This window comes from Heterodontus francisci, chromosome 34 (assembly GCF_036365525.1).
Source record: "Heterodontus francisci isolate sHetFra1 chromosome 34, sHetFra1.hap1, whole genome shotgun sequence".
NCBI lineage: Eukaryota > Metazoa > Chordata > Chondrichthyes > Heterodontiformes > Heterodontidae > Heterodontus > Heterodontus francisci.
In genome coordinates, this window is record NC_090404.1 from 26,948,934 (window position 1) to 26,964,145 (window position 15,212).

The window sequence follows — 15,212 nt, forward strand, 5'->3', positions numbered from 1 at the left end:
TTATAAACATGTATAAACACATAGAAATGTAATCAGAGTTATCCAGCAGTTGAGCACTAATAGGGAGAGCATTTCACAAAACAAGTAACAAATGCAGGAGTGAGAGTGGCCAAAGACCAAAAGGTCTCAAAATTAGTGGCCGAAGACTAAAAAATCTGACTTTTTTTTCCCAACAAGGAATCATGTAATTATAGCACTGTTATTGAAGCAAACTGGTTGAGTAATGGTAATTTTGTACAATTTTCTGTATGAATAATATTGCACTGTACTCAGAATACAATTACACGAGATTAACCTGACAGCTGATAATTGGTCTTTGGAACTTTATGTTCTCAATGTCCTGCTTCTGCCTATTTATAGCTTGTTCATGTAAAAGGTGTTCTGTGAAGATGTGTCAACTTTAATGGAAAGCACCATCTATAAACATACCAGATGGTGCGTTCTGGTATCTCGGTAAGTGATGGCACAAATCAGTAGGTATATAAATTAATAAAAAGTAAACATTTATGAGACATTGACAATCAGAAACTTGAACATAAGTGGGGTCATTTTTCTTATTTTGTGCTATGACATAATCACCTGAATGAAGCAGAAAGTAAAACCAGGTAGGGAGGATTGTATACCAGTTATACAGACTGTCCAATTTACTGTCCATTAACTTAAATGTACTGGAATATCATATAAATTCTGCATGGAGCATGTGAAACTCACAACCCATTTTTCTTTCAATTATTTACCTCCAAGCACAAGAGAGGAAAATATCCTATTAACTTCAGCAAATGTGGTGACTCTAGAGATAGAATGATTGTTTTCAAATATCATGACTGATGAAAAAAAAAGTGGGTAGGCACAGTAGAAACAAACTGAACAAACTAAAATGAAAAACACACAAAAAAAGTATTTTATTTTAGTTTGTTTCTACTGTGCCTACCCACTGTGTTTTTTTAATGTTCGTGCTTGTGGCTGTTCAGTTTTCAGTCCATTAACACCCTATCTGTACTAATGCTTTGTCTTTCAACACACCATTAACATATTGTTTGCCTTATCTCCATAACCTTCTGGTCAGTTATTCTGTTACCTTGTCCTATCAACACCTCTTTTGTTATCTCTTGCCCCACCCCTGCTTTACTTGCTTAAAAGCTTTTACATTCCTTATGTCTGACAGTTCTGAAGAAGGGTCATTGACCTGAAACGTTAACTCTGCTTCTCTCTCCACATATGCTGACAGACCTGCTGAGCATTCAGGAAATATGTGGTTTTCCTCTTCAAAGAGTCCAAATACGATGCACCGTAAAAATTGTACTAGATCTTGCTAGCAACAGTGGAAAAGTAATGAGACTAGTGTTGTATCTCTAGGAAGCAAATCCTGCACTCCGGGTCCTTCTACCTGTTTGGACGTCCTGCCCCATGTGCCCAGAGATCTACGGGTCAGTTACCTGATGACTTATGGCAGAAACCCGCAACCTTGAGTAGACCTCATCCTCGAATCGAGGGACAGCCGATGACGAGTTCCACAGTAACAGGTTTGAGGTTCTGTTGCATCATCCTCAAATCGGGCTCAAAAGTTTGTTAATGGCCCTGTGACAATGCAGCAGGTCCAATGGACAGCTGTATATCCCAACAGTGATGAACACTTCTGGCTCCTGTTCTACTGCATCAATTGGTGCAGTGACAGCTGCATTTAACAGCAAGGTGAGCTGAAAATCATAACTATTGTGTTGGCTTGGAGAAAGGCAGCACTCTGTATATACATATTCATACACGTACAGAGTATTGTGCCATCAGCCTCAGAAGCCCTGTGACCATTTATAGTGACTGCAGAGAGCTCACAGGATAGTTACACTGTAGCCAATACACAGCACTTGTGGTGCAGGACAGTCTTTTCCAGATAATCTTAATCAATGTCAAACCACACATTGAAGAAAGATGGCCAGAGTTATACTCCTCGTCTTGCATCACTATGGTGTAAAAGACAGCGTCACACTGACTCCAGGTTTACAGTGTGACTGGGGCAGTTGACAGTGAAAGTGGAGATGAACAACGACTGGAATTCAGCCATACACCTGAACAAACCGATAAGTGGAAATTCCAGATCACTTCAGTTGCTGCAAAGCACAGGACATATTGAGTTTTTACAGTTCATGCTCACTGCAGGATATTCACATTCAGTAACCAGTTTGTGCAGGGTTTTCAGAAATTATTTCAGACACACACTGCTATGCAAATGAAAGCAAGTTTCAAATTCCTATTGACAGACCAATGTTTTTGCTGCAGACCAACGACTTGCCAGCTACTGATCCTGCACCATTAACGTTAATCCATGTCAAATGAGCTGTGTCAGCTCTTAGATGATCTCTGCTAAGATATCCCATGAAGGAAAAAACAAAAATTGGGAATTGGTCTGTGAACACAAGAAATAGGAGCAGAAGTAGACCATATGGCCCATTGAGACTGCTCTGCCATTCAACACGATCATGCCTGATCTTGGTCTTCAATTCTACTTTCCTGCCCGCTCCCCATATCCCTTGATTCCCTGTTAGACCAAAGGTCTATCTATCCCAGCCTTAAATGTATTCAACAATGGAGCAATGAATCTGGGGTAGAGAATTTCAAAGAATCACAACTCTTTAAGTGCAGTAATTTCTCCTCATTTCAATCTTGAATGATTGGCCCCTGATCCCGAGACTGTGCCGCCACGTTCTAGATTCCCCGACCAGCAGGAACAATCTCTCAGCTTCTAACCTATCCAGTCCTTTCAGAATCTTGGATGTCTCAATTGGATCGCCTCTCATTCTTCTAAACTCTAGAGAATATAGGCCCAATTTACTCAGCCTCTCATCACAGGACAACCCCCTCATCCCAGGGACCAATTTAGTAAATCTTCACTGCATTGCCTCCAGTGCAAGTATATCCTTTCTTAAATGCGGAGACCAAAACTGCACACAGTATTCCAGGTGTGGTCTCACCAAAGCCCTGTACAATTTTTGTAAGACTTCTTTATTCCTGTACTCCAATACCCTGGCAATAAAGACCAACGTGCCATTTGCCTTCCTAATAGCCTGCTGCACCTGAATGTTAACTTTGTGCATCAACACTTACCAGTTTCACACCGTTAAAAAATATTCTGCTTTTCTATTTTTACGACCAAAGTGAACATCACACTTCTCTACATTATACTCCATTTGCCATCTTGTTGTCCACTCACTTAACTGTCTATATGTCTTTTGCAACCTCTCTACATCCTCCCCGCAGCTTACTTTTCCACCGAGCTTTATATCATCAGCAAAATTAGATACATTACTCTGTGTCTCTTCATCCAAATCATTAATATTGAATGTAAATAGCTGAGGTCCAGCACTGATCCTTGCAGTATCCCACTATTCACTGCCTGCCAATTTGAAAATGCTTCATTTATGCTCACTCTCTGCTGCTTGTCTGTTAGCCAATCCTCTATCTATGCTAATATATTACCCCCAACACCAGGAGCCCTTATCTTGCCCATTAATCATTTATCTGGCACCTTATCAAATGCCTCTTGGAAATCCAGGTATACTACATCTACTGGTTCCCCTTTATCTACTCTACTCATTGCATCCTAATATAATCTAATAAATACGTCAAACAGGATTTCCCTTTCGTAAAACCATGCTGACTTTTCTAATCATACCATGCTTTTCCAAGTGCATTGTTAAGACTTCATTAAGAATAATTTCCAACATCTTCCCAATGACTGATGTTAGGCTAACTGGCTTGTAGTTCCCTGTTTTCTCTCTACCTCTTTTCTTGAAAAGCACTGTAACATCTGCCAACTTCTAATCTGATGGGACCACTGCTCAATCTAAGCAATTCTGGAAAATCATAGCCAGCGTATCCACTATCTCTGCAGCTATCTCTTTTTGAAGGCCATCTGGTCCCAGGGACTTGTCAGATTTTAGTCCCTCATGTTTCTCCAATGTTTTCTCGGCTGATATTGCTCATTCCCCATGATAATTTCTCCTGTTTCTGCCTCTAAAGGACCAACATCTCACTTTAGCTAATCTCTTCCTTTTTATGAACTTATCAAAGCTCTTAAAATCTGTTCTTATATTGCCGGCTAGTGTACTCTCATTCAATTTTTACCTTTTTAATCAACTTTTTGGTGGCCCTATACTGGTTTAAAAAAAAACTCTCAATTCTCAGACTTGCTACTATTTTTTGCAACATCATAAGCCTCTTCTTTTCGTCGAATCCTCTCTATAACTTCCTGAATGAGCCATGGATGGTCATTGATAAGTTTTGTTTTTGAATGGAACGTACTTTTGTTGAACCCTTTGAATTGTTTCTTTAAATATTTCCCACTGTTCATTGACCTTCCAGTCTATATACCCAATTAACCTTAGCCAGTTCTCCCCTCATACCTTCATAATTGGCTTTAAGTATAAGATTCTTGCTTGTGTTTGAAATGTGTCACTGTCAAACTTAACATGAAATTCAATGGTATTATGATCACTATTTCCCAGTGGATATTTTGCTAATCAACCCTGTTTCATTACACAATACAAGATCTGAGATAGCTTTATCCCTAGTCAGTTGTGTAACATATTGCTCCAAGAAACTGTCACAAAACCATTCCACACATTCATCTTCTAGACCACTGTTGCCAATTTGATTGTCCCAGTCTATATGCAGATTAATACATTACCTTTTTACAGCGAATTTTAAGGGTTAATCTCTCAAGACTAGTTTTTGTTTTGTTTACATCTAGCAATTAATTGAAATTCCTGTTTCATTTAGAGGTAAGTGAGGTTCCTTGCAGTTTTAAACAGGGGTATACTAACACTCTGGGAATAGATGTAGCTAGTTAAGTAGGTAGCTAGCTTAAACTAGTTTCTGAGCTGTAGTAGAGCTCTAGCAAAGCTGACACGGCATTTTTTTCAGAGTATAAATTCAGGGGACTCTCAGTGCTGCTTGCCTGCATTGAGTGCTGCTGGAGGGCACAGAGTATTAAGGGAGTTTGGTAATTGAGGGAGTTCGGTAAGGAGGGGAACATAAATGAAGAAGAAAATACATTTGACTGGACAGAGTATAAAGTGGGAGCTTGGTGCATGAGGGAGGGACCCCTTTCTTTCTTCTACCTTTTTTCAGCCTCCAGTAGCTGCCTCTCTCTTCGGTACAGGGGAAGAAGTTGATTGGTGAGTAACTGGTAAGTTATTTTACTTCTCATTGTAATAAAAAGTTTTTAAAGTTGCGTTATGGCAGGTCAGCTTGGCCAAGTGGAATGTACATCCTGCGGTATGTGGGAAGTCATGGACATACCATGTGTCCTAGGCGAACACATCTGCAGGAAGTGTTACCGGCTGCAGAAGCTTGAGCTCTGGGTTTCGGAACTCAAGTAGCGGCTGGAGTTACTGTTGTGCATCAGCGAGGTAGAGGACTACGTGGATAGCATGTTTAGGGAGGCGGTCACACCACAGGTTAGGAGCATGCAGGCACAGAGGAAATGGGTGACCGCCTGGCAGTCTAAGAGAACTAGGAAGGCAGTGCAGGAGTCCCCTGGGTCTATCTTGCTTGCTAATGAGTTTTCCATTTTGGATACTGATGAGACTGATGGTTCCTCAGGAGAGTGCAGCCAGAGTAAAGTCCGTGGCACCGGGTGGTTCAGATGCACAGAAGGGAGGAAGAAGAGTGGAAGAGCAATAGTGATAGGGGATTTGATAGTCAGGGGATCAGACAAGCAGCTCTGCGGCAGTAAACATGACTCCAGGATGAAATGTTGCCTTCCTGGTGCCAGGGTCAAGGATGTCATGGAGCGTCTGCAGGACATCCTTCTGTGAGAGGGTGAACAGCCAGAGGTCGTGGTCCACATTGGTACCAATGACAAAGGTAGGAAGAGGCATGAAGTCCTGAAAGCAGATTTTAGGGAGTTAGGCAGGAGATTCAAAAGCAGGACCTCCAAAGCAGTAATCTCAGGATTACTCCCAGTGCCACGTGTTAGTGAGCATAGGAACAGGAGAACATGTGGTGGGAAAATTGGTGTAGGATGGAAGCATCAGATTTCTGAGGCATTGGGACCGGTTCTGGGGCAGGTGGGACCTGGACAAGATGGACGGGCTACATATTAACAGGACTGGAAATAACATCCTCGCAGAGAGATTTGCTAGTGCTGTTGGAGAAGGTTCAAACTAGTTTAACAGGGGGATGGGAACTTGAGGGGTAGCTCAAACTGAAAGGCAGTAAAGCTGGTAAAAGGAGGTAGAAAAGTAGCAAATGACACCAGAAGGCTGACAAAATAAATGCAAGCATCAACTAGGCTTAGAATGCAGAATGTCAAGACGACAAGGGTAAGGGCACTCCACCTGAAGGCAGGCAGCATTCGCAACAAAGTCAATTATTTAAAGGCCTCAATAGAGGTCAATGGGTATGATTTAATTGCCATAACAGAAATGTGGCTACAGGGTGACCAAGACTGGGAACTGAATATTGAAGGATATTTGACATTTAGGAAGGACAGGCAAAAAGGAAAGGGAGGTGGTGTTGTGCTGATAATAAGGGATCGGATCAGTACATTAGTAAGGGAGGATCTCAGATCAGAAGAACAAAATGTGGAATCTGTGTACATGGAGCAATGAAACAGCAAGGGGCAGCAAACATTGGTAGGAGTTGTTTATAGGCCACCAAATAGTAGTGGTAGTGTGGGGCATGGCATTAATCAGGAGATTAGAGAAGCATGTGGCATGGGTAATACAGTAATCATGGGTGATTTCAATCTGCATATAGACTGGGCAAACCTAATGAGCACCAATGCTGTGGAGGATGAGTTTCTGGAGTATGTTAGGGATTGTTTTCTAGAGCAATATGTTGAAGAACTGACTAGAATACAGGCTATTTTAGATTTAGTTTTATGTAATAAGAAAGGGCTAATTAATAATCTTGTTGTAAAAGAACCTTTTGGGATCAAAAACCATAATATCATAGAATTTTGAATTATGTTTGAAAATGAAGTAGTTCAATCTGAAGCCAGGGTGTTAAATTTGAACAAAGGAAATTATGAAGGTATGAGGGGCAAATTAGATGAGGTGGATGATGAAAATACATGAAAAGATATGACAGTACATAGGCAATGGATAGTCTTAGTTTACAGTAACTTTACATTCCTTCAAGGCACAAAAACATAGAAAGTAAAGGCAGTCAACCGTGGTTAACAAAGAAAGTTAAGGATTGTGTAAGATTAAAAGAAAAGGCCTATAAAGTATCCAGAAATAGTAGCAAACCTGAGGATTGGGAGGATTTTAGAATACAGCAAAGGAAAAACAAGAAACTGATAGAGAGAGAATAGAATATGAATGTAAGCTAGCAAAAAATATAAAAATGGACTGTAAAAGCTTCTTCAGGTACACAAAAAGGAAACGTTTGGCTAAGACAAATCTGGGTCCATTACAGGCAGAGTCAGGAGAATTTATAATGGGGAATAGAGAAAGGGCAGAGAAGCTAAATGATTAATTTGTGTCTGTCTTCACTGAGGAAGATACAAGAAATCTCCCAGAATTAGAGATCCAAGGCATTAGGAGGAATGAGGAATTGAAGGAAATTAATATTAGTAAGAAGGTTGTATTGGAGAAATTAATGGGGCTCAAGGTTGATAAGTCCCCAGGACCTGATATTCTACATCCTAGAGTGTTGAAAGAGGTAGCTATGGAGATAGTGGATGCATTAGTGATCATCTTCCAAAACTCCATAGAGTCTGGAGCGGTTCCTGCAGATTGGAAGGTAGCAAATGTCACCCCACTATTTAAGAAAGAAGGGAGAGAGAAATCAGGGAATTACAGACCTGTTCGCCTCACATCAGTCATTGGGAAAATACTAGAATCTATTCTAAAGGATATGATAAATGGACATATGGATAATAATGATCTGATAGGGCATAGTCAACATGGATTTATGAAGGGAAATCATGTTTGACGAACCTGTTGGGAGTTTTTTGAAGATGTTACTAACATAATTGATGAAGGAGAGTCGGTGGACTTGGTATACTTGGATTTTATACACATTCGTACATATGAATTAGGAGCAGGAATGGGCCACTCGGCCCCTCAAGCCTGGTCCGCCTTTCAATAAGCTCACAGGTAAACTGATTTCTCCACATTTCCACCTATCCCTGATAACCTTTCACCTATTTGCTTGTCAAGAATCTATCTATCTCTGTCTTAAACACATTCAAAGACTCTGCTTCCACTGCCTTTTGAGGAAGAGAGTTCCAAAGACTCACGACCCTCTGAGAGAAAAAAATTCTCCTCATCTCTGTCTTAAATGGGCGACCCCTTATTTTTAAACAATGACCCCTAGTTCCAGATTCTCCCACAAGGGGAAACATCCTTTCCACATCCACCCTTTCAGACCCCTCAGGATCTTAGCTGTTTCAATCAAGTCACCTCTTACTCTTCTAAATTCCAGTGGATACAAGCCTGTCCAATCTTTCCTCATAATATAGCCCACCTATTCCAGGTATTAGTCAAGTAAACCTTCTTTGAACTGTTTCCAACGCATTTACCTCCTTCTTTAAATAAGGAGACCAATACACAGTACTCCAGATGTAGTCTCACCAATGCCAAGTGTAGCTGAAGCATAACCTCCCTACCTTTGTATTCAGTTCCCCTCACGATAAACAATAATATTCTGTTAGCTTTCCGAATTACGTGATGTACCCGCATACTAACCTTTCGCGACTCATGCACTAGGACACTCAGATCCCTGCATCACAGAGCTCTGCAATCTCACACCATTTAGATAATATGCTTATTATTCTTCCTGCCAAAGTGGACAACTTCACATTTTCCCACATTATACTCCATCTACCAGATTTTTGCTCACTCACATAACCTATCTATATCCCTTTGTAGCCTCCTTATGTCCTCTTCACAACCTACTTCCCTACCTATCTTTGTCTCATCAGCTAATTTAGCAACCATACCTTCGGTCTCTTCATCTAAGCCATTTTTATAAATTGTAAAATGTTGAGGCCTCAGCACAGATCCTTGTGGCACACCACTCATTACATCTTGCCAACCAGAAAATGACCCATTTATTCCTAACCCCTGTTTCTTGTTAGCTAGCCAATCTTCTATCCATGCCAATATGTTACCGCCTACACCATGAGCCTTTATTTTTTGCAATAACCTTTGATGTGGCACCTTATCAAATGCCTTCTGGAAAACTGTAACTCCCTCAAAGAACTCCAATAAATTGGTTAAACATGACTTCCCTTTAACAAAACCATGTTGACACTGCCTAATTACTTTCAATTTTTCTAAGTGCCCTGCTCTAACGTCTTTAATAATAGTTTCTAAGATTTTCCCTAAGACAGATGTTAACCTAACTGGCCTGTAGTTTCCTACCTTGTTTCCCTCCCTTTTTGAATAAAGGAGCTACATTCGCTATTTTCCAGCTTTTGATAAAGTCCCCCACAGGAGATTGGTTAGCAAAATTAAAGCACAGGGGATTGGAGGTAATATACTGGCATGGATTAAGGATTGGTTAGTAGGCAGAAAGCAGAGAGTAGGAATAAACAGGTCATTCTCACGTTGGCAGGCTGTAACTAGTGGAGTACCAAAGGGATCAGTGCTTGGGCCCCAGCTAGTCACAATATCGATCAATGATTTGGATGTGGGGACCAAATGTATTTCCAAGTTTGTGGATGACACAAAACTAGGTGGGAACGTGTGTTGTGAAGAAGATGCAAAGCTGCTTCACGGGGATTTGGACAGACTTAGTGAGTGGGCAAGAACGTGGCAGATGGAATATAATGTGGAAAAATGTGAGGTTATCTGCTTTGTTAGGAGGAATAGATGTGCAGAGTATTTCTTAAATGGTAAGGGATTAGAAAGTGTAGATGTAAAAAGGAACCTGGACGTCCTTGTCAATAAGTCATTGAAAGCTAACCTGCAGGTGCAGCAAGCAATTAGGAAGGCTAATGGTATGTTAGCCTTTATTGCAGGAGGATTTGAGTACAGCAGTAGTGAAGTCTTGCTTCAATTGTACAGAACCTTGGTTAGTCCGCACCTGGAGTACTGTGCAGTTTTGTTCCCCTTACCTTAGAAAGGATATTATTGCCATTGAGGAGTGCAACGAAGATTCACCAGACTTGTTCCTGGGATGGCGGGACTGTCCTATGAAGAGAGACTGGGGAAACTTGGCCTGTACTCTCTAGAGTTTCGAAGCATGAGAGGTGATCTCATTGAAACTTACAAAATACTGAAAGGAATAGACAGGTAAGATTTTTCCCCTGGTTGGAGATTCTTCCAACCAGGGGACACAATTTCAAAATATGGGGGAAGCCACTTAGGACAGAAAAGAAATGTCTTTACTCAGAGGATTGTGAATCTTTGGAATTCTCTACCCCAGAGGGCTGTGGAAGTTCAGTCATTGAGTATGTTTAAAGCAGAGATTGACAGCTTTCTAAATACAAATGACATAAGGGGGATAATGTGGGAAAAAGTGGATGATTAGCCATGATCATATTGAATGGCAGGGCAGGATTGATGGGCTGAATGGCCTACTCCTGCTCCTATGTTTACACGCTCCACTAATTTCCCGTTTAATGTTCTGTCCAATAATGTAACTACTGTTAAGGGGCCTGTAAACTACTCCCACCAGTGTTTTCTGACTCCCGCTATTCCTAATTTCCACCCAAACTGATTCTACTTCATGATCTTCTGAGGCCAGATCCCTTCTTATTAATGTCCATATGCCATCCTTTACTATCAGGCTACCCCTCCTCCTTTGCTATTCTGTCTGTCTCTCCAAAATATTGTGTACCCTGTGATATTCATTTCCCAACCTTGATCTCCTTTTAACAATGTCTCAGTCATGGCAATTAGATCTAGATTATTTACCTCTATTTGTGCCACTAGTTCATCTATCTTACTACAGATGCTTCGTGCATTCAGATAAAGGAACATTGTTTTACCTCTATTCCCTGCAATGACCTTATTTGGCAATGTACAATTTTTGTTAAACTCTCTGTCCCTGCCTGTCCCATTCTGTTGGCATTTACCCACATCACTATCCTGCTCCGATGCCCTGAGCTCTCTCTTTGGATTTCTAAATTTCCCTTTACCAAATCCTCCCCCCGCCCCCACCCTATGTTAGTTTAAAGCCCTGTCCACAGCCCTAGTTATGCGATTGGCCAGGACACTGGTCCCATCCCACTGAAGCCCATCCCAACAGAATAGCTCCCTCTTCCCTGAGTACTGATGCCAGTGCCCAACAATTGAAACTCCTTCTTCTACGTATACACACGCCTCCTTTTTGGCCATTTACAGAAGACTGGCACACTGAAGTTGTGTGAAGGAGTATGCAGTACCACCCATTTGCTTTCCTGGTTCCAGTTTTTTTCTTTTACAGCTGGCCTTTTGGTAAAGGTGGGAAAGGGAGAAGCCAATGGTGGGTCTCCGAAATCCCAAAGTCGGAAATCCGCCATTTGGTGGAAAGTTCTCATCCTCAAGTTACTTGTGAACTCACTGGTGTGACAGCAGGTTGGATGCAGTATTAAATCCCTTCCCAGACTATGAGCAGGTGAATTGCCTCTCACCAGTGTGAACTCGCTGATGAGTCAGTTGATGGGATGACTGAGTGAATCCCTTCCCACACACAGAGCAGGTGAACGGCCTTTCCCCAGTGTGAACTCGCTGGTGTACAGTGAGATCAGATGATCGCTTGAACCCAGTCCCACAGTGAGAACACCTGAACGGTCTCTCGTCAGTGTGAACACGTTGATGGGACATCAGTTCAGCAGAACTTTTAAAGCAATTCCCACAGTCTCCACATATAAAAGGTCTCTCCCCAGTGTGAACTCTCTGGTGTGTCAGCAGGTGGGATGACTGAGTGAATCCCTTCCCACACATGGAGCAGGTGAATGGCCTCTCCCCAGTGTGAACCCGCTGGTGTGTCAGACGATTGGATGAAGTAGTGAATCCTTTTCCACACATGGAACAGGTGAATGGCCTCTCCCCAGTGTGAACTCGCTGGTGTGTCAGCAGGGCAGATGGATGAGTGAATCTCTTTCCACACTCAGAGCAGGTGAACGGCCTCTCCCCAGTATGAGTGCGCTGGTGTACAGTGAGGTTGCCTGATTGCTTGAACCCAGCCCCACAGTGAGTGCACCTGAACGGTCTCTCGTCAGTGTGAACACGTTGATGGATTATCAGCTCCGTGGAACGTTTATAGCAGTTCCCACAGTCTGAACATTTAAAAGGTTTCTCCCCAGTGTGAACTTGCTGGTGTTTCAGCAGATCAGATGATTGAGTGAATCCCTTCCCACACTCCGAGCAGGTGAACGGCCTCTCCAGGGTGTGACTGCGTGGATGAGTTTCCAGCTCAACTGGATAACTCAGTCCCTTTCCACAGTCCTCATATTTACATGGTTTCTTCCCAGTGTGACTGCACTTGTGTTTCGACAGGCCAGATGATCGGCTGAAACCTCGTCCACACACAGAACACATGTACAGTTTCTCCCCACAGCGATTGATGCTTTTTCCTTTCATGTCCAAAATCCAGTGACATTCAGGTTCCAATAAATTGGGCCACTCCTTCAAATCCTGATTTGACATTTGCTTTGCATTTCACGGCTGCAAATCCTCCCCTTCTAATACAGAAAAAAGAGAGTGTGAGAGAACCCACAAAAACACAAAGACAGGTTGTGAAATGGAGCTGAATGAATCTGGTAATTTATGGGGTCGGCACTAGGAAAAAGTGACCATGAAAGCTGCTGGATTGATGTACAACCCCAACTGGTTCAGTAATGTCCTTCAGGGAAGGGAACCTGACACCCAGTCTGGACGTACACAACAGTCTGCCCTCTGTGGGAGGAAAGCGAAAAAGAGAGTCACGGTGAGGTGGGTCGGGCAGCGATAGGAGAGGGATTTTATATATTCACAACTCATCCACAAGTTTGACACACTCCTGGCCAGCCTCCCACATTCTACCCTCCGTAAACTTGAGATCATCGAAAACTCTGCTGCCTGTGTCCTTACTCGAACCAAGTCCTGTTCACCCATCACCACTGTGCTCACTGGCCTACACAGGCTCCCAGTTAAGCAGCACCTCAATTTTAAAATCCTCATCCTTGCTTTCAAATCCCTCCATTCCCTCACCCCTCACGATCTCTATAATCTCCTCCAGCCCTACAACCCTCCGAGAGATCAGGGTTCATCTAATTCTGGCCTCTTGAACATCCCTGATTTTCATTGCTCCACCACTGGTGGCCGTGCCTTCAGCTGCCAAGGCCATAATCTTTGGAAATCCCTCCCTAATCCTCTCCGCCTCGCTACCTCACCTTCCGTGATTCAGACACTGATTAAAACTATGTCTTTAATCAAGCTTTTGGTCATCTGCCCTAATGCTCCTTATGTGGCTCAGTGTCAAATGTTGCTTTATAACACTCCTGTGAAACACCTTGGAATATCTTATTACATTAAAGGTGCTACATAAATACAAATTGATGTTAACTTGCACATATATCACCGTTCCATCATCACTGGGTGAAAATCCAATAACACCTTCCATAACACCATTGTGGGAGCACCTTCACCACACGGACTGCAGTGGTTCAAGAAGGCGGCCCACCAGCACTTTCTCAATGGGCAACTGGGGTTTGGCAATATATGCTGGTCTGGTGAGTGATGCCCATATCCCAAGAAGGAAGTAAAAATCTGTATCTGTAAAACGGATGAAAAGCCTCTACAGAAATACTTGTTACTAAAACAATACTCTTTAACATTGAGTGGTTGGTGCCCCTTTAGCAACCTCACCTCCCCTGGAATCTCCCTCCCTTGTCAGTCTCACATTGGAAATTGTTGGGCCTGACTCGGCTCAAAAGTATTCGGGATTAAACCCAGCAACTTCTCCTCCATCTCCACTCCAGATCAAACTGATGGAACAAAAAAGACCTTGGGACTGACTTCCGCATCCAACACCCACCCAGATACAACCCAGCTTTTAATTGGTCCGTCTGTGTTTCTTGACTCAATTCTGTGAGCAGCGCCTGTAATAAAACAAAAGCAAAATACTGCAGATGCTGGAAATCTGTGATAAAAGCAGAAAATGTGGGAAATGCTCAGCAGGTAGGGCAACAAATGCGGAGAGAGAAACAGAGTTAACGTTCCAGGCGCAGCAAGCTGCTGGAGCCTGCAGCCTGGAATTCAGAGTGGAAGGAGGAGGAAGAATGAGGAGAGGCAATATAGTCCAACACTCACAGCAACCTACAATCCACCTACATTACCGGGATAGGGAGACAGAGTTTAGAAACACTCAGCAACACGACTCCAGTAAAACACCCCAGGAGGAAAAGGGGGAGCAGTGTGTGTACCTGCCCCTATATCCCCTTCCCCAGGCCTGTCAGTCAAACCCCCCACTCCTCCCAGTCCACAGCTCAGCCTAGCAGCTTCCTGCACCTTGAGCCAGCCCTGCCCAGGTGTGGCCCAGTCCTAGGGGAGTCTTTTTGGAACCAGGGAGTGGGGGAGGGGGGACCTCCTGCCCTGTGCTGTGTCCCAAATGGTTCCTTCCTCCCTCCCCCAGACCCCTTTATAACTGAGCTCAGTTTCCTTTAAAGTTTTCTCCTTTGATGTTACACTTTATTAATCTTTAATTCCTCCAAAAGAGCTGGAAATCTGGCGGCCGTTAACCCCGGGCCTGTCACCGGGAGAAGCCCCGCAGCTGCCACCCCGCTCGGTGCAAATGCGGGACCGGCAACTTCTTATTGGGGCTGTTGCGGCCTACACCGGTTGTTTCTGAAGCCTCCCCGGCCGCCCGCTCCCTCCCTCCGCCCCGCCGCCCCTTACCAACTGTAAAAGCAACTCACCGCCATCACTCACTCGAAACAGTTTCGCAATGCGCCTGCGCACTCGGTTTATGACCTCTGACCTGACACGTCGCACTTTCCGGGTGATTGAAGGCTGCTCTGGACCAATAACAAGAGTGGGGCGGTACGGGAGGAAAGCGGCGTCCCCGCCCCCTCATTACCGCAAGCCACGCCCCTCACTGGCTCCGACTCGTCGGAGGACCCACAGCTCGAACGGTCCTCCTGGACGCGCCCGTTCTTCCTATTGGTCTAGAGCAATTGTCAATCAGCTGGGCGAGCGGTGTGAGCTGAGCATGCGCGGCGGCCCGGCTGAAGTGGAGAACGCGGTTCTGGAAGGTGAGAGGGAGCTGGGTTCAGAAAAGTGCAGCATTGTTCCAGT

General features: G+C 43.5%; 1 protein-coding gene across 1 annotated transcript; it reads right to left on the reverse strand.

The window, feature by feature from the left end:
• Nucleotides 1-920: 920 nt before the first annotated feature.
• On the reverse strand, nt 921-14,884 carry LOC137349267 (zinc finger protein ZFP2-like). Its single transcript, XM_068014792.1, has 2 exons — nt 14,834-14,884; nt 921-12,619 (listed from the first exon to the last, which is right to left on the reverse strand). The coding sequence occupies exon 2, from the start codon at nt 12,582-12,584 to the stop codon at nt 11,541-11,543; it is 1,044 nt and encodes a 347-aa protein (XP_067870893.1). The 5' UTR covers nt 12,585-12,619; nt 14,834-14,884; the 3' UTR covers nt 921-11,540.
• Between the last annotated feature and the right edge of the window lie 328 nt (nt 14,885-15,212).

Bases quoted from the DNA above. Each gene is read 5' to 3' on its own strand.
- LOC137349267 (XM_068014792.1), bottom strand. From the start codon at position 12,584: ATGTCAAATCAGGATTTGAAGGAGTGGCCCAATTTATTGGAACCTGAA.